This window comes from Necator americanus, chromosome IV (assembly GCF_031761385.1).
Source record: "Necator americanus strain Aroian chromosome IV, whole genome shotgun sequence".
Lineage (NCBI taxonomy): Eukaryota > Metazoa > Nematoda > Chromadorea > Rhabditida > Ancylostomatidae > Necator > Necator americanus.
Genome location: NC_087374.1, coordinates 31310181 through 31336495, shown reverse-complemented (window position 1 = coordinate 31336495; position 26315 = coordinate 31310181). Strand labels below are relative to the sequence as shown.

Here is a 26315-nt window from a genome sequence, read left to right as displayed (position 1 = left end):
AAACTTGCAAACTCGCAAAACACACGGCAGTGAATGCGCAGACATTAAACTTCGCGTCGTTTAAGGGCCAGACTCACACACGCCGCCACCCTATCCTTCACCGGATGGCCCAAGGAAATGTCCCAAAAATGGTTGGGCTAGCAATGAAGCACAGGTGAGTGCCATTTAAAAATCCTAGACGTCTCGGCGTGATCTCCTGTGCTTCCTAAGGATCTCCGATGAGCGGCTGTTGTGCGGGGTCCTCGGTTCGCCTCGTCCTTGAAATACGAGCCACCACTTACTGTACTACCTCTCACAGTCGCCTGCACAATTTTCTATGTAAGCAAATGCTTTGTGTTACACCATAAGACGTTTGTCTTCTTGTGATCTGTTGTGCTTCCTAAGGATCTACGATACACGGCCGCGGTGCGGAGTCCTCGGTTAGTTTTATCCTAGAACCACTTACCGTATTACCTCGAAAATTACCCCGGCCAGTGTGTTTATCTTCCCAGACAGGTCTGATGCCAATTTATTGATCCCGGTGGGATGAAAGGGTTGCTGAGCACTAGGGCGGATTCGAACCTCCGATCGATTGTGCAGGAGGCGGAATCTCTAACCGCTACCCTGCACCGGCCCCGAGCACATCCTTCATCATAAATTAAATTTTTGGCAGCACGACATGCATGCGGAAAGTTGGAAATGTTGGTCGGCTCGGCTCTTTCGCAGTTTTTACTTTTCATCACTTTCGTTATCAACGTAGGCTTACCTCCATGTTAAACTGACACAGAGTAATACCGTTCTGGTCTAGTTCACCTTCTTGGTAAAAATACGGGAACATATCGTATTCTGCACCCTCCGCGTCGATCCATATATCATCGTACACCTGTGAATACTCTGTTGAGAAACGAGGAAAATCCACAAAATAAGGTCTCTAAGTATCAACGCTTGGGAAAGAGTAAGCACCTTGTGTTTTATGATTTCGTAAAGGAAATAGGCTAAGTCGATATGCACAACATCCCGATTTACATAGGTGCCTGAAAACGTTCCTGATAATCATGGACTTTTCATTGGAAAGGTTCCTTCAAAGGAAATATTCAAGGAAATTTTCGATTATGGATTGGTTTAACATAGTAGGTAGGATTTGAAAGGAACTTCGGAAAGCGCTATAACTAAAACAGGATATGCCCTGCTAGAAGTCGGAAAGCGGAAAATTTTTTAAACCCTTAAAAACAAGGCAACTCCTTAAAAAAATTAACGAAATAAAACACTTAAAAATGAATTAGTAGTAAAAGCATCCGATAAGCAGCTCCTTACACCCGTACGAGTAACAAAATTCACTTTATGAGGTTCCATATCGCCAACCACGAGGGTGTAGATATGATTATTGATTATTATTATCATTATATATATTACTATATTATTGATTATTAAGATGATCAATATAATTGCCATTGATGAGGACGTTTGCTGTGGAAACTTCTGACTTTGCGCCAACAGCAAAAGGAAAGTATGAGCCAAACTTCTTGTAGAGCTCTTCGTTAACTTCATGCATTGGATCTGCGCCATAAAATTTCGAACCTTCCGGCAAGTTCTGAATATGGAATTACAACCAAATACCATGTACAATACTGCAACAACCGAAAATTTCTCCACCTTAACCAGAGCCTCCTCAGCTGCTGTGTCGTGACCGATCCCTAACGTCACAATCACACTGGGTTTCTGAAATGGGAACCTGCCGCAAACAAATAAGTGTTCGACAAAATAAACACAAAAAATTTTGTGATGAACAAACTCTGAACTTAAAAAATAATGAAATTCTAGGAGATCTATGATAAGACCGGATCTTACTTCGCGTAAATTTCTGGAGATTATTGCTGTTATCATCTCAATTACTCGTTTCCAGGAAAAAAATGAATGCTTCTTGTTATATGATACAAAAATTTTGCTTACAAATTTTACATGTAATGCAAGAAATTATTCAAATTTCAATTTGAAACTAATTTGTTCACTAATTTCTAGCAATTCACAAAAGTGAAACAACAAACCTGCAATGAACGTATGTGTCGCTTTGTTTCATCTCCATTATTGAAATTTTCAATTTGCAAATCTGTCATGAAAGGAAGTTTTTCGCATAGTTTTATCCCCTTCCAGAGATTCCTCCAGAGCTGAATAATTTCCTCTTTGTATCTAACGGCAAATAAAGAGCACATTGATGGTAAAATGGGGATTGTAATAATTTTGCCTGACATTTCAAATTCATGCACCTACGAAATCCTGAAAAAAAAAATGAAACTTCTTCGGTGTTACGTTGTGATTTATAGTAATTCAAAGCGGATTGACTATGGTAGTGTCATCTAATAAATAATGCGTTGGTCTCTACTCTAATGTTTTATTTTTCAAAATTAAGGTAAAAGGAACGTTTCTTAGCTGAAACACATTCGTCTTCATTTTTCGTGATCCTGTTTCATTTTTCTGGAAGGCTTCTAATGCACCATCTTCCAAATTAACTATTCCGAAATTGAAAATATGTATTATTTATGGGTTGAGCCGCTCATTTTAATGGGGCGGCTGTAGCCAAGTAATGAGTTTCGTTTTGCTTGAAAGGTCTCGGGTGAATCCGCCTCAGTAAAACAAACTTTTTCATTAGTTGGAAACTGACAACTTGATACTAAACTGAAATAAAGAAGATCCGAGTTGATTTATAAAAGATTAAAGGAGACATGAAAAGTACCGCCAATCTTTGATGTCTTCAGAACCTCTTCATAAAGTTTATCTTTATTTATGCATAGATAAACCTTTTGAGAAAATATTTGGTCACATTTTGATCACTGTGCAGCCACAAATCACAAGAACTAATTGTTGGTGAAAAAGCGCGTCCGTATATTTTTTCATTCTCACTTTCCTTTACTTTTCCGATTTCCTTCTATGATCGTACCATACAGCAACTTAGCTCACTTCTATAACTCTTTGTTAACGCCTTTATTGGCGTAAAAGTTTTGTGAGTTAACAAATAGTAAGAACATGTGTTTGCTTCATCTCAATTTGAATACTTTTCTATGGCCATTCGTTAATTGCAGCCGGTTCATCTAAGCATTACTAAATTTGTCTTTGCTGAGAAATTTTTTAAATTACCCCTTTTGCGTCTTTCTCGTAGATGGAAATGTTTGTTTCGATACATTTCTTCCAGTCGTTGTATTGTCCTTTTACACGAGGGTCTGGCCCAGTGTCCGTCTAATAAAGCAAAAACGTCGTTGTCACATCTAAGGTCAAATGGCAAAGTCAAATTGGAGGCAAAAAAAAATAGGCGGAAACCTGATCGAGTTGGTACTTTGGGTAACTTTGAAGTGAAAAGAGGCAAAAAATTGCAACACATAGCATCACAATAATTGGTACCTCCGCTCGACGCATCGTCCTGCAAAGAAATAAAGTGCGAAATTTACCAAATTGTAACTAAAATTGTTCAAAATTACGAGTAAAAGAGTTTTGTATAAGTTAAGCCTCGATCTGGGATTAGAATTCTTGACTTCAGAGCCCGAAATTTTTCTCTTCGTGCCACTGGCGTCATGGTTTTAACGCTATGGAAAGATGTTCAATGGTGAAGAAATAACAAGTGTTTATTTTGTAATTATTGTATTATCATTAAATGTAATTGTGTTTTTTTGGGTGTGGCACAGTCAGTTAGGGGTCCGTTGTAGCCACATGGTCGAGGGTTCGAAACCGCCCTAGTGCAAACCAAGCCTTTCATCCCCTCGGGATCGATAAATTGGAACCAGACTTGTCTGAGAGGATAAGAACACTGACACTGGCTGGTCCCCGTCATTGTTAGGCCAATACGCGTTCCAGAAACCTCAACGATTACGAATTCCAGTAAAACGCGTCGGCGCATCCGAAGTGGATTGATATGCCAGTGACTTTATCCTTTATCCTTTTTAATTTGTAAATTAGTGTAACGGGTGCCGGGCAAGAGGTACCCGCGGAACTCGACTCGCTGCTGCTGACCTCTGCAGCGTCGTGTGTCCCCTCGTAACGACGTAGCCTGGCGCTACACCAATCTGGGATCCACGACCATTTGGACCACCTGAGCACCGCCCGCTCATCTCCTCGTCATGGACATATCAATGTATGATATTCTGTTATTATGAGATACACTGATCTCATTTGAGGAACTCATCATCTACCGCTATGTTTCAAAGTTGTACAATATAATGGATTTCAAGTATAAAGGTGGCGCATTGCAAGAGAGGACATCCTAAGGAACCAAAACTTCGAAACCGTCTGTTTATAATGATGCAGGGAGAAATGAGCGGATGAGTGAAATATAATACAGGGGTGATTCCGCTCATCTCTCCTTGTAAACAGACGGGTTCGGATTGCGGATCCTTACGACGTCTTCTATTGCAATAATTTGGGCCCCGCCCGGGGCAGGGATAGGGAGAAAAAAAAAGAAAAGGAAAGGAGGGGGGGGGGGGAGGGAGGGGGAGGGGGAGAGAGAGAGAGAGGGGGGGGGGGAGGGGGAGAGGGAGGGGAGAGATGAGCGGAACCATCCGTTTTCATAATCGCCCGATACACTTTACCCAACGAATCCATACCACGCCAGATTCGTGGAGTGATGCTTTCAAGAGAACGCCAACAAGCAAAATTTTGCCCATCTCATTACGCAACTGGAAATTTACCTAGATAAGTGTTTTTCTCCAATTCTTATATAGTCGTAATTCTTAAATAGGTTAAATACTACAGTAGCTGCTTGTAATTGCCTTTTTATTGAATAAAACTTCATATAGTACAACAAGTTCCTCCCTACTTCCTACAGCGTTTTATCGTTTTATTTCTATCTATTACAAATCGCAAACTTATCGCATTCTCTTCCAAAACGTTTTCTTCTCAAGTGCTTCAGAAGTGAATAGAGTACTTTTTCCTGCAAAATCCGAAAAGGTACTTTGCTAGATTATCCTCCATGACAGTTTTTTCCGAAAGAATTGGTGATGTAACGTATTTGAAAACAACAATTACGTCCCTAAATTTCGTTGGGGAGAGGTCGTGTGATTATGTTGAAGAGCTTAGCACAGGCGGAAAAAAGAATTAAAAGTGAAAGTTTGTCACAGGTTTAATCTTAGCAGTAGATTGCCTTACCTCTTCTTGAGCGTCTTCGTCTTTCTCAGCATTTGTCCACAGAGTTTTTTTGTTTTTTTTTTTAAACTTTCTATGTGGATTATTTTCACCGTTGTACTTTGTTGTGCCTCTTTTTTTTCGACAAAACCCATATGCTCAACGTATAAGAAACTTTAGCTTTCAATACTTTTTTCATCGTGATTAGGTTGAGATCTTGAACATCACTAAATGTTTTCACCACGAAATAGCAAGGGACCGCTGAAGAGGTCCTACGGCGTGAGTTATACGAGTTGGTACCAGAAGGCAGTCGCGGCGAGTCCCACGCCGTCAGGTAGATGTTTCAGCGCCGGAAAGGAGAGAGACGTGATGGGATCGAAAGATCCGAAGAGGTCAAAATGTATGTTCAAATCAGAAAGTAGTAGCATGGGATGGGACGGGTCCATCGATGACGGTGCGCGAGCGCTGGAAAGCGCTAGGAAGCTTGCGTGGTGTTTCATCCAAATGTACTTCTCCGAGTGTGGACTCCTTTGTGCGTTATCCTCACCATGTTTGCCAGCTGATTTGTTTAGAAATTACTTTATCAGCATCATGATGATGTTGATCATGAAGTTCATATTCTCTACACAGCATTCTATGTTGATTGCTAGAAAGATGACGAGAAAAGCTCCGATACTGTGGCGGGAGAAGTTTAGAAAAACGTAATGCATGTCAGATCAGGTTTGAGTATTCTTAAAGTACTGACAACTTTAGCAAGAAGGTTGTAAAATCTTCAAAAAAAATCAAAAAAAAAAATAAATCAACAATGTTTATGTTTATAAGAAGGGTAAAGAGAACATTTGTTACTAACAAAAACAGATTTATTTCAATGATGGACATTCACAAAAAATGATTCTGCTTCAAATTTTCATTTACCACTGAACTGAGTGAAGCGTACACCAGAAGAACGATGAAAGTCAAGCGTTAGCTGGACGTTCTGACTCGTAAACTTTTTTATGACATGCAAGGTGTTCTTACAGACGACGTGGTTTTTTTTTTTTTTTAATTTTTTTAATCCATGCGCCAAGACAAAAATTGAGATCGATTCCACGTTATTATATTTCCCAAAAAATCCATAAATCTAACTTTGTCTTTTAACTGTTCATACTCCAGCCCAGTAATTTCTTCTTAGCATGAGAAACCATATAAAATCTAGTATTCATGCAACAATAATGAAATGTCCGCTGTGTGGACGCCAAAGAGGATGTAAAGAGGTTGTTTCACAGAAAATTAGTTTCACCGTTCCTCATATTCCCCCCCCCCCCAAAAAAAAAAAAAGAACAGAAGGAAAAACACGACTTAGAAAAATGATGGGGTTTTTCGTTGAAAATCAGGACTTTTGTGCTTCCATATGCATTACGGATGCATGTAAATTTTGTTATCTTTGCGATATTTTTGTTTTATCCCAACATATTTTCAAATTTATGAACAAATGTGAATTTTAAAAATAGTCTAAAAAGATGGTTTTTCATATTTATTCTGAGATCCCATTGTTGGTGGTTCCATAACAATTGTAAACTTGAAACACGAATTATTGTTGTTGTTTATTTAAGAATTCTGACTTACAGAGAATCGAAACATAGAAAAAACAAGCCAGACAAAAAAATGCATAAAGCAAAAAATCAAATAAGATTGCGCAGCCTGTCGAAATTTCTAGGAACATAAAATTCGTGCTTGCAAAAAAAAAAACAAAAGTTAGACCAGGCTACATCCGTAAAGCAAAATTAGAGATTAATTTAGAGAAAATCTATTCCTCAGAAAGAAAAAATACGTCCCGTTAGAGGGAATTTCAAAGAAGAATGCGCCGCATAGCGATGTTTCTGTGAACATAATACCGCACCCCATACGTCAGTGGAAATTTCCCAACTGACTCAGCGAAATGCGTGGGAAGACGCATCAGACAATGATTAATTGGCACAGATGATCACAAACTTTCAAATTTTGAAGGAAGCGTCCAGAAGAATTTCAGAGTCTAAGTATTGAAGTCTCCCATTTTTTAGCTAACGATTAGGTGGTACGTAGTTTTCAAGAATTCCAAGAAAAACACGAAAAATCCACTACGAATTTAGGAATGGCCCCAGTTTACGCAACAGCGCAATTCTCTACGCTTATATGATAAACAAAATTGCGTAAAGTTTATTTGTATTGATATTACTTAATATTGCAACTATTGTCACTCGCATCACTAAAGAAATCCACTCAAAGAGCTCTCTATTTCTCGTTTTATAGACGGAAGTACTGCAGTTGCCTCGTAGGATAAAATGAGATCTTTGGTGATCCCTAACCCTACTCCTCTTGATCTGTGGGGAGTGTTTTCGCGGCTGTACTTGAAAAGAGTTTTCCAAACATCAGCGGAAAAATGGCAACACGGGAAATTTACCTGAACTCTCCCTTTAACTCTCTAAGCTTTTTTTTACGCTTTTATATGAATTTGGTGTAGAGAAAAAACTTTTCAATTTTTCAAGGGCTTTTAACTAGTGTGTTTCAAGTTAAGAATTGAAAATGTAAATATGACTTTATTAGGAACTAGTGGGACCTTCACAAGGATTATATCCGAACCAATGGAACTGTGGAGCTATCATATCTAAGATGCTTATAAAACGAGAAAAAAAAAGACGCTTGGAAGTGAAATCCACAGTGAGTACGACTAAGAGAAGCTATTTACGGTCTGCATATGCGGGATCGACTTCAGGGATGAGCATGACCCCGTAAAATACGCAACTGCTACAGCTGCACAAACACGTAGATGTTTGAAATTCCTCACGAGAACAAATATCACTTAAACTCAACATTTAATGTGTAAGAGTGATGAGTTAGCACAAGAAGCGAACAGTTGTGCGCAGAGCATAATCGGTGCATTCGGAGACAAAAGCGATTACAAGGACCGGAGGGAACCGATGCGGCGGTGCCTAAAATGGGACTCAGATCGCAAGCGGTGAGGTGCACGTCACATCCATGGACCCAACCTTCCCTGCAGATGATATTTCCGGTATCAGCTGTCTAATAATACAAAAAAAAATAAACATAGAAGCTTAATCTGTATCCACAGTATAACTACCTTACTACTTTACTTCGCCCTTATAACTAACGGAAAACGTTAAAAACCTATAACTGCGTTAAAAGGAGGAGAATACAAGTCCGATTTTGCACTCGGTTCTTTCAATTCTTAATTTGGTTTTTACGTTACATTACTTTATATTTGTATATATACGGTAATATTAATTAATGATACCGTATATTTATATTTATATACGGTAATATATCAAATGTGTTTATTTTACAAGTAAATTGAGCATATAGTTTTTTACTTTTACGTATTTGCTTAATTTTTCCATCTTATTACATGAAAATTTGCACATGGCAAAACATGATCATAAATGTGAATATAAAGTAAAATAAAAATAATATATAATAGCATATAAAATATAGTAATATAATATAATAAAAATGTAATACAATAATATATAATTATCAAATAGTAGTATCAAAATAGCTTCCAACGCTATTTAAAAAAAAAAACAAAAAGTAAAAATATATGTAACAAAATGTAAAGGGATATAAAAACATGAATAAGTAAATAAATAAATATGTACAATATATGTACAATAATCTTTACAAATGAAATCTTAGCGTTAACAACTGGAACTGGAGACGAAAGCGTTCACAAATATAGATGTAAATAGATAAATATGTACAACATATATATACACATATACAAATGTTCGTTTGAAGATATTTTCGAACAAATCAGGGGCATGATTGAAAGAGCACCATCTTTTACAAACATAGATAGAGAAGAATAGGCGGGATTGAAACCAGAGACAGTCTCTTACAAAAAAGAGTATTTAAAAATAATGGAAATCCTGAAATAAAAATTCCAGGCTGCTAGTATGTAGATGAAGCAAGAATTAGAAGGAGAAATAAGGAAAAAGACAGAAAAACTGACGTATCATGATCTATTATCAGGATTAAGCATCCAGGTTGGGAAAATTCCTTCTGAGAACGACTTGTTTTATGGTTGTGAACGCATTCGTCCCCAGATCCAGTTGTTAACGCTGATATTTCATCTGTAAAAATTATTAAGAAGGGTTTTTGCAAATTAGTCTCTATTCGCTGTTTGAAATTCATCAGAACACAGAACGTCAACATTTATTTCGACACCGTTTTATATATATATATATACAATGCATATGTAATGTTTTCAAACGAGGTATAGGAGATTCCTTGATATTCATCAGACTCGGTTATGCTAAAGAAGTAAAAATATAGTGCAATATGTGGAGAGGAAAAATACATATCCTTGATTACAATCCTTAGTTCTAAGACATTCATGGGTTAATCATAAGTTAAGATGAGATATTGTAAATATTACTGTTGATAAAGACAACCAAGATTATTTGGAAACAATTACATAAATATATTCTAAAACGAATTAACAAATGAAGTCCTACATAAGACAGTATTCAAGTTGTTTCCCTAATCACATACTTTGAAACGCAATGTTTGTTAGCAAAATTCAAAAAATATAAACGTAAATGTTTTCCCTGAACAGGTCGAAAGAATGCGTAGCGGTTTCCCTCAAGAATTTTGAAAAGGTATTCTCGGAACCGTTCCTTCATCGCGTCGTCCGGATTGTGGACCTGTATTTAGAAATGATCTCTCTCAAAGGTCACAACTTTTACATTTCATTTCTGACAAAATTCGAAAAAAAATTACTTAACAACTACAACAAAACTAACACTCTGACGGCATCCCCGTAAAAACTCGTATGGCTTAGTTGAAGAGTTTTTATCGAAAAAAGTAGAGAAATAAATTCTTTTGCAACTGAGACTTCTCTGACTAAATAATCTAAATAATCTTGAGCATTAGCAACGCAAATTGAACACATAGTTTTGCTAAATTTTGCGAGCTCACAAAATGGCGTGAGAAAGTTGCGCGCAGCAAAAAGTGTGCAAGCACTCCTTGTGCTCGCTTGTTGCAGGCTTCACACATGCTACCATTCTTTCCTTCACAATGTGGTGCGGTAAAAAATGTTCCAAGAATGGTTGGATTAATAGCGGAGCACTGCTGAATGCCATTTAAAAATTCAACACCTTCCTAAGGATCTACGATAGACGACCGCGGTGAGGGGTCCTCGGTGAGCTCCGCCCTTAAAGGCATCACCCCACGAATCTGAGTTAGGTTGGGATCTCAGGTGGAGTATCCGTGTACGGGATCGTAGATTATGGAGAGGGAGGTGATTCCGTCCATTTCTTCCTAATTGCCGTAAAAAACGGCCCAGAAGATACGGCTTCGGAAGTTCCGGCGCGCTATTTTCTACAAGAAGTTCGATTGGAGCGCGCCAGCCATGTGCACGCGCCGCATATTCCGGCCCGTTTTTTTTATGGCAATTGCCTTTAATGCCTTTAAAATAGAAGCCACCACTTACCGTGTTACCTCGCAAAGTCCCCTTGGCTGTTTTGTACATGAGCACATGAAGGATAAAAGGACAAAGTTCCTGGCGTGAATCAATCCACTTGGGATGCGCCCCCACGCTCACTTCAATTCAGAATCGTTTGAGGTTCACGAACATGTAATTGGCCTATACAGTATACAAGTCTGGTACCAATTTATTGATCCCGGTGGGATGAAAGGGTTGGTGAGCGCTAGAGCGGATTCGAACCTCCGACCGATCATACAGGAGACGGAACCTCTAACCGCTACCCTGCACCGGCCCCGAGCACATTCTTCATCATAAATTCAATTTTTGGCAGCACGACATGCATGCGGAAAGTTGGAAATGTTGGTCGGCTCGGCTCTTTCGCAGTTCTTACTTTTCATCACTCCCCTGGTCAAGGTAAGCTTACCTCCATATTAAACTGACATAGAACGATACCGTTCTGGTCTAGTTCACCTCCTTGGTAAAAATACGGGAACATATCGTATTCTGCACCCTCAGCGTCGATCCATATATCATCGTACACCTGTGAATACCTTGTTGAGAAACGAGGAAAATCCACAAAATAAGGTCTCTAAGTATCAACGCTTGAGAAAGAGTAAGCACCTTGTGTTTTATGATTTCGGCAAGGAAATAGGCTAGATCGATATGCACTACATTCTTATCTACATACGTGCCTGAAAAGTTATTGGCAATCATTGAGCTATTATCGGAAAGATTAACTCAGATCAAATATTGGGGGACGTTTCCGTACATAGGTTGATTTAACAGAAAATGGGCTCGGAATAAAGTTTGAAGTTTGTCATGACTAAAACAGAAAATATGAACGATGAAAAAAAAAACATGAGCGATATGTCTGCTACAAGTCAGGAAGCAGAGGACTTAGATTGTTTAACAAAACGAGGCAACTCTCTGCAAAATTAACCGGCTAAAACACCGTGAAGTGAATTAGTAGTGAAAACATCCGACAAGCAACTTCTTACACCCGTGAGTAACAAAATCCACTTTGAGCTGTTTCGTATCGATCACGATAGGAACGTTAAGAGATTCTTCGCTGAGTAAACTGAGGTGTTATCAAAACCGCTCGTTAATATGTGAAGAGAACAGAACTTGGAAAATTCCCTTGTTATTTTTGTGATTACAGTTACCATTGATGAGGACGTTCGCTGTTGAAACCTGCGACTTTGCACCAACAGCAAAAGGAAAGTATGAGCCGAACTTCTTGTAGAGCTCTTCGTTCCCTTCATGCATTGGATCTGCGCCATAAAATTTGGAGCCTTCCGGCAATACCTGGAGATGGACTAAGAGTCTTAATATTAAGTGCAAGACTACGCTAAGCAGAAAGTTCTTCACCTTAACCAGAGCCTCCTCAGCTGCTGTGTCGTGACCGATCCCTAAGGTCACAATCACACTGGGTTTCTGGAATAAATAAATATAATCAATGTTCAATAATAAGAATAATAATGATAATTTCCGAAACGAGAAAAAAATTATATATTCTAAAAGACAAAATTAACTCAGAAAATTATGCAACGATCAAGAATTAAAAGGATAAAAAAATGGAGGATTTTCTAGGAGATCCATGATAAGACCAGATCTCACTTTGTGGAATTTTTTGAAGAATGTTGCCGGTAGTATTTTAATTATTTATTTCCAGAAGAAAAATCAACGTTTTTCGTTATGTGAAATTTATCTTTACAAGTTTTGCACGTAACACATTTAAGTGAACTTCTAATTTCTTTATCAATTTCGATCACTTACAAAATTTAAACGACAAACCTGCAACGAACGTATGTGTCGCTTTGTTTCATCTCCATTGTTGAAATTTTCAATTTCCAAATCCGCCATAAAAGGAAGTTTTTCGCAAAGTTTCACTCCCTTCCAGAGATTCCACCAAAGCTGAATAATTCCTCTTCTGTGTTCAGCAGTAGACAAAGAGCACATCGATTGTAAATTGATTGAAGTATAATTTTTTCAGAAGAAGAAATGCCGCAGTTGAGCGTTACGTCTCATAATATGAAACCTTGAAAAAAGAGAAATTTCTTCGGTGATATGTCACTTCCTGAAAAAACTTATCTCCGCGGAAAAAATCTAATGTCGTAATAAACGCTGTGATTTTATTCGGAGTCTTCTGACTATGTGCAGGATCCTTCCATCAATAATACAGTATTCTACACTTTTTCACTTCTCAAAATTAGGGAAGTCAAAACGTTTCTGGCCTGAAACACGTTTTCTAGAAGCATTTCATGTTCCTTACAAACCGCCAATGACCCATTTTCTAAATTCACGTGTTCAACGCAATGAAATTGAAGAAAGCGTAACGTTTATGGAATTACCCAATAACTGCGCCCCAATATCATCTTTCAAGTGGGGCGGATGTAAACAACTGGTAAGTTCTGCAGCTTCTGTATCGTCGTCAGTAAAATCGTCCTATTTAAACAAAGCGTTTCCTTACTCCAAGCTTCGAGCGCTATTTTCTACAACGAGTTCGACTGGAGCGCACCAGCCTTGTGCGGCACCCCATCTTCCGTTTTTTACGGCAATTAGCAAGGAATGGACGGAATCACTCCCCTTTCCATAATCTACTATCCCGTATACGAATACTCCACCTGAAATCCGTACCACCTCAGGTTCGTGGGGTGATGCCTTTAACGAAGAAGTACCCCATGTTAAAAGGAAGTAAAAAGAAGTAGTGAGAACATGTGAGTGTTTCGATTCACTCAGTTTGGATAGTTTTCTATGGAAATTCACTGACTGCAGCCTGTTCTTCTAAACAGTGCTTTAATTTGCTTCTGCTGGAAAATTCAGTAAATTACCCCTTTTGCATCATTTTCATAGATGGAAATGTTTGTTTCGATGCACTTCTTCCACTCGTTGAATTGTTCCTTCACACGAGGATCTGGCCCGGTGTCCATCTGACAAAAGAAGAAATTCCTCCAAGTCGTTAAGGTCTCCATATAAGGGTGAAAAGGAAATAAACATAAACCTGATCGAGTTGGTACTTAGGGTAATTCTGTAGAGAAAAGAGACAAAAAATAACTACACATAATACCAGAATAATTGGTCCTTCTGATCGACGCATCGTCCTGCAAAGAATTACGAAATTCAGCTAATTACAATTTAAATTGTACAGAGTTACAGAAAGTAGTGAAAATTTTTGTACAAATCAAGTTCTGATCTAAGATTAGAACGGGCTATTCCAGAGCCTTGAAATTTTCTCTTCGCTCTCTTTGTTCCACTGAGGGTTTTGACGCAAATGAACGATGTCAAATGGTAAATAAATAACAAATATTTTTTGAAAATTCGTGCATTTTTTGAACTGTCAGGCACGTCTTCAATGCCACTCACAAAATTTACGTACCTTACGAATCTAAGGCATCCGTTTTCACAAAGTACAAATTTAAATGCTGTGCGTCCGTTGCGTCACGATGCGGTTTCAAATTCATGTAATTTCTAAACAACTGAATCGTGGTGCAAGTTACAGCATACCATGTTTTTTTCCAAGGAAAAGAAAAAGGAAAAAGGAAGTGTTTTCTTCTACAGTTTCTAGGTACGGTATATGCACATAATTACATGTAAGACTGACAGCGACAACGCAATAATTCCAATCCAAAATGATCAATGTAAGATTTTTTCTCATCATTAGTTTTTGCTGACAATTCACCGGAGATCTAACCTCTTGATTGCTGGAAAATGCTGACATTCCGCACTGCTGACATTTCTCAACGCTTTCTTGCTGACATTCCGCGCTGTATATAAGACTGTACCTCGCGACGACTGTAGGAGGAGGAAAAAAAAACCATTCTCGATAAATCTTCGTCGTACAGTTCTCCGGCATCAAACGATAATACTATCCTATCCTCTTTACAATATTCAATATTCATCTGGCAAAAATCGAGTGCAATTTAGCTTGGAATCGAACTCAGTTATTCTATCGTGTAATAAATTTAGCGATGTTTACCAATAAAATATTATTGATAGAATTTTACAGTACACAACTTCTTCTTAGCGAATTTGGAACCGCGTGCTCTGTGTTTCAACTGTAAGAGGGAGCACAAGCACTAACCAATTCACAATAGAATACATAGAAAGGCGGACAGCTCATATGGTGGCCCAGAATTCTCACACCTGTAGGTTTTTACCTACCTTTGTGGATTTTTTGGGCAAAAATACACCATTCAAACATCTTTACGTCTCAAAAAAAGGAATGAGGAAAATCCAAGACAACTGATTTTCTCAATTTTGTATGAGAAGAAGGAGAGGAGTGACAGGAAATTATATAAAACTGCTTTTAAGATCATGAAGTTTATGAAATACAGTTCTCACCCCATGTCTTACATAGTTCTTATATGTTTTGATTGGAAATATTGCTACATTGTAAACAGACCTAGTGAAGTAACAGAAACACCACATGACAGAATTGTGAATCATTATTTAATTAAAATTAGGAATGTGAATGATTATTTAATTAAAATTATGCGCGTTGAACTGTAATGAACTCCTAAAACATCTCACGTGGAATATGCATACCTAAAATCAAAACTGTGAAGAAATCAATACGTGGAACATAGGACTGGGATCTTCCTGAAAAGAAAAACCTAAAGCATTCGTTGATTTACAACTTTTCTTTATTTAAACATTAAAACGATGAATTCTGACAAAAAATCTGTCAAAATTAGAGTTTAACTAGTACAAAAAACAAGGTAGTAGGTGACCAGTTATGTTCGATCTCACCAAACCTGCGCCAGTAGCTCGTAGTTCATGTAAAATACAAAGTTTTATATGCTAGTGCATCCATGAGGTGCGATTACGGTCACTGTTTGTGGTCAATTTTTGTAAAAATCACATCAACATGCGACAAAACATCAAATTCATGGGAACAAACTATCTGGTACTTCTCAAAATTTCTACTGTGTGTTCTAACTTTGGGTTTCAACTGTTCGTCCTCCCCATTTTATTTTTTTTTCTATTACTTCCTATTTTCTGACTATTATATTTCATTTAACTGGCATTGTTGTAAATACTGTTTCCAAGATGAAAATCGACTTGATAACTTTTTTTACTGCTCCGGACCACTGTATTTATTCCTTCCTGGGCCCACCTTTCTAAATGAGGTATCCCGTCAAGACCATAAAAAGTGATCGGAAACTTGAAGGCATCACCGCACGAATCTGGGGTGGTACGGATTTCAGGTGGAGTATTCGTATACGGGATCGTAGATTAAGGAGAGGAGGGTGATTCCGTCCATTTATTCCTAAATGCCGTAAAAAACGGTCCGGAAGATGCGGCGCGTGCACAAGGCTGGCGCGCTCCAGTCGAACTCCTTGTAGAATACAGTGCGCTAGAACGTCCGAAGCCGTATCTTCCTGGTCGTTTTTTACGGCAATTAAGAAGAAATGGATGGATTCACCCCCTCTCCATAATCTACGATCCCGTATACGAACACTCCACCTGAAATCCGTACCATCTCAGATTCGTGAAGTGATGCTTTTAAATACATGAAGGATTGCGTGTCAATAATTCCGCAGTGTTCCTCTTGCACAAGAAACGATACAAAGTCTAGATTTCATGTTTCGTGTTCAATCCACTGCTTTTCGTGGAAGACCATGAAACCATTGTGTCGCACGATAGAGTTTTCCGTTGGGAATGTACACGATTGTTCTTCCACATTAATTATTCTCTGAATGCAATTTTTTTTTTCATCGCTAGGATACTTTCAGTTTCATTTTAACATGTCTCTAACATCCCTAACTCACTCGGATCCCAAAAAAAAAGCCTAAAGAAATATTTTCACTGTAAACACTTTCGTGACGTGGAATTTGTGAGGTGAATTCTTGTAATGTGCTTAGAAATTCTCATTTGTAAAAAGCAGAAATTAGGTTCAGCATGACCGTAAAATTCGCAACTGCTACAGCTGTACAAATAAGGAGACATTTGAAATTCCTCACGAGAACAAATATCACTCGAACTCAACAATCGACCGAAAATGTCTATGCGTTAAAAGAGGGGAATCCTAATTTGATTTTGCACTCTCGGTTCTCTTCCTTCTTAACTTCTAAATTCTTCTTAACTCAACTTCTCGACTCAACGAAACTGTGAACCTTATTAGTTACAAGATCGAAAAGACTGACAAGAACATACATCAACTGACATCATTTACTCAGAAGTGACGACATTTTGCAATGCTGACATGATCAAATTCATGGAGAGACTATCAGGTCAATTGCGTAAATTTTTCTACATTTGTCCTCGCGATAGATGCCACTTTTTCAAACATGTCCGACAGCTAATTCTGTTGTAATTGTACGCTAATCCTCTATCGACTTCTTTAGTTTTTCCGTTACATTACCGCATATTTATATACGGTAATATAACACATATATTTATTTTACAAGTAAATTATGCAAAACATATGCAAATGTTGGTTTGTACCGGTTTTTTTTCTACAGAAAAAAAGCCCGGATTTGAAAACTTACCAAGACAGATGGAGAAGAATAGGTGGAATTGACCGGACATTTTCTTTGAATGTAAAGGCATTCAGGAACTAGAAATCCTCAGATAACAGAAAACCTGAAGTGTGTAAGTAGACATATGGAAGTATATGGAAGCGACGACATAGCATTCATATGGAAGCTTCGACTTCTTCTACTTCGTAGCTTGATGTTGGAGCTCAAGCGATGAAAATACTCAAAACTGGCGTCGAACAAATATTCTCATCCGTAAACGTCCGGTTACGTGTGCTGTTTGAAAGAGTAAATGTCCACTACCATGCTTAACCCTACTAACCACCATTACAGAAGGGCCGCTGACCATGGGATACGTGATGCGTTTCACACACAACCTTTCGACCACAGTCGTGAGTGGTTGGGTTCCACGCCATATCAAGCGCACTACAAGAAGACCGCCGACCTGACGGTCAGACTTCTTTACGAAATTATATAAAGAAAAATTGAATGCTGTTTACGTCCCTTGTCAAAGAAACAAACCACTGGATGGTTCTCGAATGTAAACGGGACAAAATGAGGAATTAGTGGCAACGCAAGATATGGTCTGACTACAGTCTGAGTCAAGGTGATCAAAGTGATCATGTTTACGCTCCTAATTGTTCCTCAATTTAAATTTATTAAAATTCACAAATATTTCAAATAAATTCAGTGAACCATCAGTGCTATGTGTATTATATTAGTGAACGCATTCATCCTCAAATTGCACTTGTTCACGCTGAGACTTCAACAGTAAACATGATTTAGAAGCTTTTAAAACTAGTTTCTATCCGGTGTTTGAAGTTCTGCATGTAGCATCAAAGGACAGAAGGTCAAGTTTTATTTCGACAACGTATACACAATATATTCAAGTAAGATATAGAAAATTCCCTGATTTTGACAAGACTCAGTTATGCTAGAGAAGTAAAAATATAGTGTAATTTGTATAGAAAAGAAGAATCCTTGATTACGATTCTGAGCTTTAAAACATTCATGAGTTATTTATAAAATTAAAACCTGTTAAAAAAAGACAAGCAAAATTATTTGTGAACAATTTTACAAATATATCTTAGACCAAGTTAACAAAAATAATCTAATGTAACTAATTATTCAATCTGTTTTCCTAAACATATACTTTGAAACGCAATGTTTGTCAGCGAAATTTAAAAAGTATAAACGTAGATGATTTCCCTGAACAGGTCGAAAGAAGGCGTAACGGTTTTCCTCCAGAATTTTAAAAAGAAAATCTCGGAACCGTTCCTTCATCACGTCTTCGTCCCAGCGGTGGACCTGTATTTTGAAGTGATCTTTCTGAATGACCGTAACGTTTCTATGCATTTTCTTCGTAAGAAAATAAAAAAAAATCACTAATTACAATCTGATGGTACCTCCTAAAGCTAGTATCAATTGGTTAAAGAAATCTTTTTATGAAAAGTGGCGCGAAATGAATTCTTGTGGAACGAGAAACCGTAAGCGACTCAAAATACTTTTAAGTATCTACGTACGCAAATTGAACTGACAAATATACAAATACAAATAAATATACAATATACAAAAACATTATAAAATTACAAATATATGCACAATTTCCGCAAAGCTTTGCTTAGTGAGCTCAGAAAATGGTAGGAGGAATCTGCGCGCGGCAAATACTGTGCAAGCATCTTCTTCGCGTGCGGGGCTCATACATCTCACCACTCTATCCTTCACCGTGGTAGAAAATATCCGAAAGAAATTGAATTAGCAGCAGAGCACAGTTGAATGTCATTTAAAAATTCTCGACGTCCTGGTACGATCTGTTGTGCTTTCAAGGGAACCTACGGTGGCTAAAGGCAGCATACCACGAATTTGAGGTGGTGCAGATTCCAGGTGGAGGAAGTGGTTCCGCTCATCTCTCCCTGCATCACTGCAAACAGCCACCTCCAGAATACCGCTTTGTACGACGCCAACTATTGCAACGCTTCACCCCTTGCTCCGCCTCCGCCCTGCGATTCGTCGAAAATCAATTCGGACTGCTCCGATAGGCAGTCAGAGACGCTACGCGTGCAAGGGTGGCGCGCTGCAATAGAAGGCATCGTGCAAGACAGCATTCAGGAGTCGGCTGCTTGAGTGATTCAGGAAGAGATGAGCGGAGCCACCTCGGTCTCCATAATCTACTACCCCGTATACGGATACTCCACCTGAAATCCGCATCACTCCAGATTGGTGGTATGCTGCCTTTAACTCTCTCCTTGAAACACAACCCATAGCCTACTGAATTACATCCCACAGCCGCATTCGCTGTTTGTACGTGAGCGCATACTTTATGTTACACCACAAAACTTTTGACCGCACTATGCGATATGGATGCGAACACTTGGAGATGTTTTTTGGCTAGATGTTTTTTGGCTCTCCTCTTTCGACATTTTAGCTTTTCATCACTCCCTTCATTAACGTAGGCTTACCTCCATGTTGAACTGACAGAGAACGATACCGTTCTGGTCTAGCTCACCTCCTCGGTAAAAGTACGGGAACATGTCGTATTCTGCCTCCTCAGCGTCAATCCATAGATCATCGTAGACCTGTGATGCTGTCGTTGAGAAAGAAAAGCAACAAAATGAGGGCTATATGTGTCAACACTTAAGAGAGGGCAAGCACCTTGTGTTTTATGATTTCGGAGAGGAAATAAGCGAGGTCGATTTGAACTACACTGCGGCCCACATACGTATCTGAAAAGGTTACTAGTCATCAGCGGCTTGCTATCGCAATGGTTCACTCAAAGAAAACATTCAAGGGAATTCTCGATGTTAAACTGGTCTCCCATAGTACGTGTGGTTTGGGAAGAAGTTTGAAGGTGTTTCAAATGGAACACGAAATATTTTCCCCAAGACTAGAAAGGAGGGGACCCAGGTTACTAAACAAAGCAGCTCTTTACGAAATTACCGGAGTGCAAGGCAATGAAATGAATTGATGGTGAAAGCATCTGACAGACATCTCTTCACATCCGTACCAGTAACTTTACGCAGTTCCACACCACCGAACGTAATGGTGTAAAAGCAATTCTCACTTGGTAAGCTGAGGTGCTACCAATCCCATACACTTATATGTGAAGAGAACAGAACTTGGAAAATCTCCTTGTTGTTTTTATGGTTGCAATTACCATTGATGAGGACGTTCGCTGTTGAAACCTGTGACTTTGCGCCAACAGCAAAAGGAAAGTATGAGCCGAATTTCGTGAAGAGTTCTTCGTTGCCTTCATGCATAGGGTCTGCTCCATAAAATTCGGAACCTTCCGGCAATCTCTGAATACGAACTTACAACCATAATACCATGTACAAGACTGCAATAACCGAAAATTTCTTCACCTTAACCAGAGACTCCTCAGCTGCTGTGTCGTGGCCGATCCCTAACGTCACAATCACACTAGGTTTCTAGAATGGAAATCATCCGCAAACAAATAAAAGTTAGAGAAAATGAACTCAGAAAATTATGTGTCGATCAAACGCTAAAAGATGAACGTAACAAAATAATGGAGGATAGTCTAGAAGATCCGTGATACGACCGGATCCCACCTTCTGGAATTTTTTGAGGGATGTTCCTGGTAGCATTTTAATTAATTATTTCCAGGAAAAAAACCAGCGCTTCTCGTTATGTGCAAATTAATCTTTACAAGTTTTGCACGTAACACAAAAAAAACTCATTTATTCATCAATTTCAAACACTTATTTTGTGCGTTTATTTTGTGTTGTGAGAAAAACTGTTCATCCTGGTAGGTGATGATTTGTGGAACAAACAATATTCGATTATTTACTACAGGCTCTTTTTTTAAAATCCGGCGCAACACAGTGAATATTCGATGACCAAGTGAGAATTAAAACTTTACATTTATTTAAAGATTTGAAAAGAAAATTAAAACGACAAACCTGCAATGAACGTATGTGGTACTTAGTTTCATCTTTATTGTGGAACATTTCAATTTGCAGATCTGCCATGAAAGGGAGTTTTTCGCAGAGTTTCACTCCTTTCCAGAGATTGAACCAGAGCTGAATAACTGCCTTTTAGTACTGATGGAAAACTGAAGGTCATAATAAATTTGCTCATTGTTTCAACTACACGGCGCAGTTGAGCGGTAGTCATCTAAAAAAACCTTGAAAGAGGAAAGGATTGGTTACATATCAATTCTTGGGAAGCCTTTGTAATCTGAAAGAATTCAAAGTCGTAGTGAATTCGAATCCAGAGTCCAGAGTGAGTGAATCCAGAGCGGATTGACTAAGAATACGGTCATACCATGAATGTTGCGGTATTGTTCATATGTTCCTCTTTTTTCAAAATTGAGATGTGCAAAACTTTTCTTTTTCAATTTTTCTTTTCTGAAACACACTCTTCTTTATTTTCTATAATATTCTTCCATGTTTCTGGTAGACTAACAATGCCCTTCTTTCAAATTTACTTATATGCAGCAACGAAATTAAAAAACCCTATTATTTACATGACGACCCAATATTTGCACGATCACTTTCGCGATTGGGACAGATGTCGCCAAATGGTATGTTCACGCTTGAAAGACTGTCGGTGATACCGTTCTTGAAATCGTTGATACATCAGTTTGTGACCGCCTAGGCCGCATTCGGGAACCTCAAACGATCCTGAATTGGTGTGGAACGCTTCGACGAATCTCTAAAGATTGAATACTGTCAAGCACATCCTCCTCCTCCCTTTATTGTTTTTTTCAATAAAAAATAACGTCGGGTTAGACTTCAGAAAAAGAAAAACTTTTCAGAACTTTACTTTCTGAAGTACGGAGTTCCTATACTTCTTAACGTTTGTAGAACAGGTCCCATACGTTACAGCAACTTCAAAAAAGACATTAATTTCGATTTTGAAGGAAGATGCGGCTCGTGCACAAGGCTGGCGCGCTCCAATCGAACTAGTTGTGGAAATAGTGCCTCGGAACGCTCGAAGCGTCATTTTCCGGGCCGTTTTTTAGTGCAGTTAGGAAGAAATGGACGGAATCATCCTTCTCTCCATAATTTACGACACCGTATAGGCATAGCCCACCTGAAACTCGCATCACCCCAGATTCGTGCAGTCCTGCCTTTAAGAGGAATGTCCTGTCTTTGCGACCCAGCGGAATATATATCGAGGGCGAAGAACAGAGTGTAGGCCACATTATGAGAAGTGTCGACGATAGACAATAAATAGATGGAATTAAAGAACGCTAGAATTGATCCCAAGAAACGTTAAACGTCCTCGCTGTAGGCGGCCAACGAGACGAGCGAAAAGCGTGTTCTTCTGTTTTCTCATCCTTACTTTCCTTGCTCGCCACTCTACTACTTCCTCCTATGCATATCTGTACCTTTTCGGGATATTTTGCAACTAAGTACAACTAGATCACTCCATAAATTTCGAAATTCTTGAGAATTTTTGAAAGATTCACTAACGTAAAAATATTTTGATTTGATTTAACAAATAGTAAGGAATTGTGGCTGTTTCATTTCAGTTTGAAGAGTTCTTCAATGGCAACTCATCAGTCACTGTCTACTCTTCTAAATGGCGCTTCAGGTTGTTTCTATTGAAAACCTTAGTTAATTACCCCGTTTGCGTCTTTCTTGTAGACAGAAATGTTTGTCTCGATACACTTCTTCCAGTCGTTGAATTGTCCTTTCACACGAGGGTCTGGCCCGGTATCGACCTGAAAAAACAAAAACACTTTTGCCACTTTTTACACATAAGCTCAAATAAAGGGTATAAAGGAAATAAACATAAACCTGATCGAGTTGGTACTTCGGGTAACTCTGAAGAGAGAAGAGGCAGAAAATAACTATACATAACACCAGAATAATTGGTCCGTCCGACCGACGCATCGGACTGCAGAGAAATGAAGTATAAAATTTAAGAAAGCATAACGCAATTTGTGAAGAATTACGAGGAATGGACTCCTGCGCACGTCAAACCTTGATCTGATAATATAATTCGAATTTCGAAATCCTGAAAGTATTCTTTTTGTGCCAATGGTTCTTTCACGCTACAGAAGGATATCCAATAGCTAATAAATAACAAGTCTTATTTTTCTTTGGAAATCGCAATTGAACTTTCGAGTAAGTTGTTAATTTCACTAACAGATCTTACGTACCTTACGAACTTAAGGCGTCCGTTTTCACAGATCACAGTTTGAAATACAGTGTTTAACTCAGGTCGCAATGCAATTTCAAATTCACAAAATTTCTGAATTTTCAATTGAAATATGTGAGTTACAGAACATCATGTCGTTTCCAAAAAGTGAAGGAACTGTTTACAGCTTCTGTGTACGGTATGTGCAGACAACTGTGCACGTAGAAAGCTGAAATGGTGATTCTCACATTGATTCTCACATCTCCTTTAGATTCTTATTTCTATAGCGTGGCTTGAGCAAAAATCTTTCATATACTTCAACAAAAAAAAGAAACAAGAAAAACCCAAACAACTCGACAAATCCAAATCCCTGTTGTGAGAAAAAGAAAGGGAAGGGTGATAACAAATGATAACAAACTGATTTTAAGGACATAAAAGTTCTGCACTCTCGGTTTCTTTAACCACCTACCTTATTTACATTTAGTTATTTACATTAGATTTACTCATAAAAAGACTGCATCAAACGATTTAATCATTTGTTCAGAAGTGACGATAGTTAGCATTACTGAAATGATCAAATTTACGAAGAGATTGTTCAATCGATTCCGTAAATTTTTCTACATCTGCTCGCGTAACAGATGCTACTTTATCAACCATGTCCGACAGACTTTGCGGTACACTGAACTTATCTCCTTATCTGTAACGACTTTACTTTTTTCTATTATATTTCAAGAAAAAAAAGCTACAAAAACGTGCAAATTGCTACAAATATAGACATATTAAAAAAAATAGAAATGAAATAAGAATAGCTAACATATAAAATAATACTAAAAAATTATTAGCAATGTGAAGTAATATTTTTAAAAAATACAAAAAATAAAAAATACATGTAAAACAATACAAATATATAAATGGAAATGTTCGTTTGTACGTCCTGCCTAATTTCAACCGAAGATTGAAAAATTATCGCCTGTAGCGAGAACGAGTGTATAAAAATAGGCGGGATTATCCTGAAAGGGTCTTTGGAACCGGAAGAGGTCCAAAAAATAAGAGTGTTGGAATAAGAGAAGAGGACACGTGTATTTTCATGAAACAGGAAAAGGATGTGATACAAGAAACAAAGAAAGAAAAGCCGACAAATTATAATCTATGTCTTACTGTTGATCTTTTATTATCGAATATCCAGAGTCCCTCTCTTTTTTGCTCCTCTGCTCTTCTGCTCCACTTTTTAATATCGGAGGTGTGTACAGGATTTTTACCAGTCAACTTCAGCTCCCCAAAACACCTCGACATCGGTTTAGAAGGAGTTGAAAACACGGTTATTGGAGAGTGAAAAGTGCAAACAAACACATTGTTTGCCAGAAGAAAACAACGTCCTTCGAGACGATCCATCGATATAGCATAGGTCTGTCTTCTGTAGGGCTCAGTCTGAGGTGTATGTGAAAAAAAAAACTGGACATGATGAGCAAATTATTAAACGACTTGCCGAATGTTCGACAAACTTGACGATCTAGTTTCAGGAACCATGTAAGAATTATATATTCGTATAAATCTACTTGGGACTTCAACATTGAGAGCCTATTCTCATAAAAATTCTCCAAAAACAGAGAAATTTGAATACATCCCTAGATTTGAAACAAATACATTTGCAATTTTAATAACTTCACACAACCCATTAGACAGAAAATAAATAGCAGTTATTCTCTGAAAAAATGAGAAAGATGAAATAAATCAAACGCCTGCAGGATATTCGTAGCTTTTTATTTTTGACACAGTGTTCACCAGTGAACAATTTTCGCATATATTAAGAACCGACATATAATTTGTGATCAAAAAAGAACACGAATTAGATACTTCCCCAAGGCTACTAGAATAATGTAGACGACAATAGTATTTGTAAGTGTTATATTGTAGTATGTCTAGAAAAACGAATTTCCAAAAAGAAATGACAAAATCGATTAAAAAAAACATGCATGAATAATTACCACCAATTCCATGCTTAAAACACTAAGCGCCAATCACGTGGCCCCAGCGTGACTGCTATACAAAATTTAATCAAGATTGTTTTGTTTTCAGCAAACCAGTAAGACATTTTTGCTGTCGTCGTCAAATTAACGTCGGAAGCAGTTTCCGGGGATTTCAGTAAGAACGAGAAACTCTTCATACAAATCAAGGAGTGGGACGATTCCTTAAGACCAGATTGATCAGTGTATCCAGCAAAACAGCATTCTATACGTACCTGTGCGAAGAATCATATCCACGGATACATGGGCAGAACGACATGAAGCACGGACAGTTGCGTAAGCGGCTGCGCTCGAAGCGGTGCGGTAGAGAGAGTGAGGTTAGAATCGAGGTGAGGCCATGGCAGCAATAAACCGTTGTTGCAGGGGTCCTCACTCGATCCTAACCACTACGCTCCACCGCGCAGCCTTTTACGCAACTGTGCGTGCTTCCTGTCGTTTTGACCCGACTATAAAGCGCTTACATTCCTCTGCTTTTACTGGTGTAAAAAGTTGTTTCCTCGCCCCAATTGATCGGTTTGGAATTCATAATCCTAAGAAAGGTGTTTCGCAATTTTGCTACGACAAAGTCTGTGCTCTACTTATTCCTAGACACAAGCAAAGTCTGAAAATCTCCTCTATGGACTGTCTTCAATAAAAGGAGTCCTCAATTTAACACAACCTTTTCTATCATTATGGTCCTCACCAAACATTACATAGTTACGGGATTTTTGTTTTAGGATTTGGGCCTAGGAGAAGTACCATACGAATGAGGTTGTAAAGGTCGCTTACTTTCTAGATCAGCAAGAAGTTGAACCGAGTCTAAGGATAATACAAATGAAAGTGAATTCAGAGCCAATTCTTTCCATTTTTCTTTTATTGCAAAGGTCGACGGACAGGTATAGCGCAGTGGCAAAAGGTTCCGCCAAACGACTACAGTCGGTGGTTCGGTACCCCTTAAGCTAAGCAAGCCTCTCATCTCTCCGTGATCAATTAATTAGTACCAATCTTCGCTGAGAGAATAAAAAATTTGAAGCCATACATCGGATAGGAAGTTCATAATGAAATACTGCTAAACTTTCGACCCACTCTATAAAGCGCTCCATTTTGATGAACGCTATCATTATGCGGCAGTTCCTTACGTCGAACAAGCAGCTATTTTGTGGTTTCATGAAGGTGCAATTG

At 38.3% G+C, this 26315-nt stretch overlaps 1 protein-coding gene across 4 annotated transcripts; it reads right to left on the bottom strand.

Moving 5' to 3' along the window:
• Positions 1-730: 730 nt before the first annotated feature.
• RB195_003350 (uncharacterized protein) lies at positions 731-25385 on the bottom strand (the record flags this gene model as incomplete). 4 transcript variants are annotated; one of them, XM_064200965.1, is made up of 24 exons in its annotated part: positions 731-862; positions 943-1013; positions 1587-1698; positions 3112-3210; positions 9675-9764; positions 10971-11087; positions 11168-11238; positions 11710-11851; positions 11915-11980; positions 12341-12460; positions 13378-13476; positions 13548-13647; positions 13923-13968; positions 18261-18333; positions 19485-19601; positions 19678-19748; positions 20180-20321; positions 20385-20450; positions 20943-21062; positions 22613-22711; positions 22788-22887; positions 22946-23007; positions 25281-25318; positions 25370-25385. In XM_064200965.1, 24 exons carry the CDS (start codon positions 25383-25385, stop codon positions 731-733), a joined length of 2169 nt encoding a protein of 722 aa, XP_064056843.1. The 4 variants fall into 4 exon arrangements, with proteins under 4 accessions (XP_064056843.1, XP_064056846.1, XP_064056845.1 ...); XM_064200964.1 differs by lacking the exons at positions 731-862; positions 943-1013; positions 1587-1698; positions 3112-3210 and having other exon boundaries at positions 9703-9764; positions 11000-11087; XM_064200962.1 differs by lacking the exons at positions 731-862; positions 943-1013; positions 1587-1698; ... (3 more) ...; positions 25281-25318; positions 25370-25385 and having other exon boundaries at positions 9588-9764; positions 18179-18333; positions 22788-22883.
• Between the last annotated feature and the right edge of the window lie 930 nt (positions 25386-26315).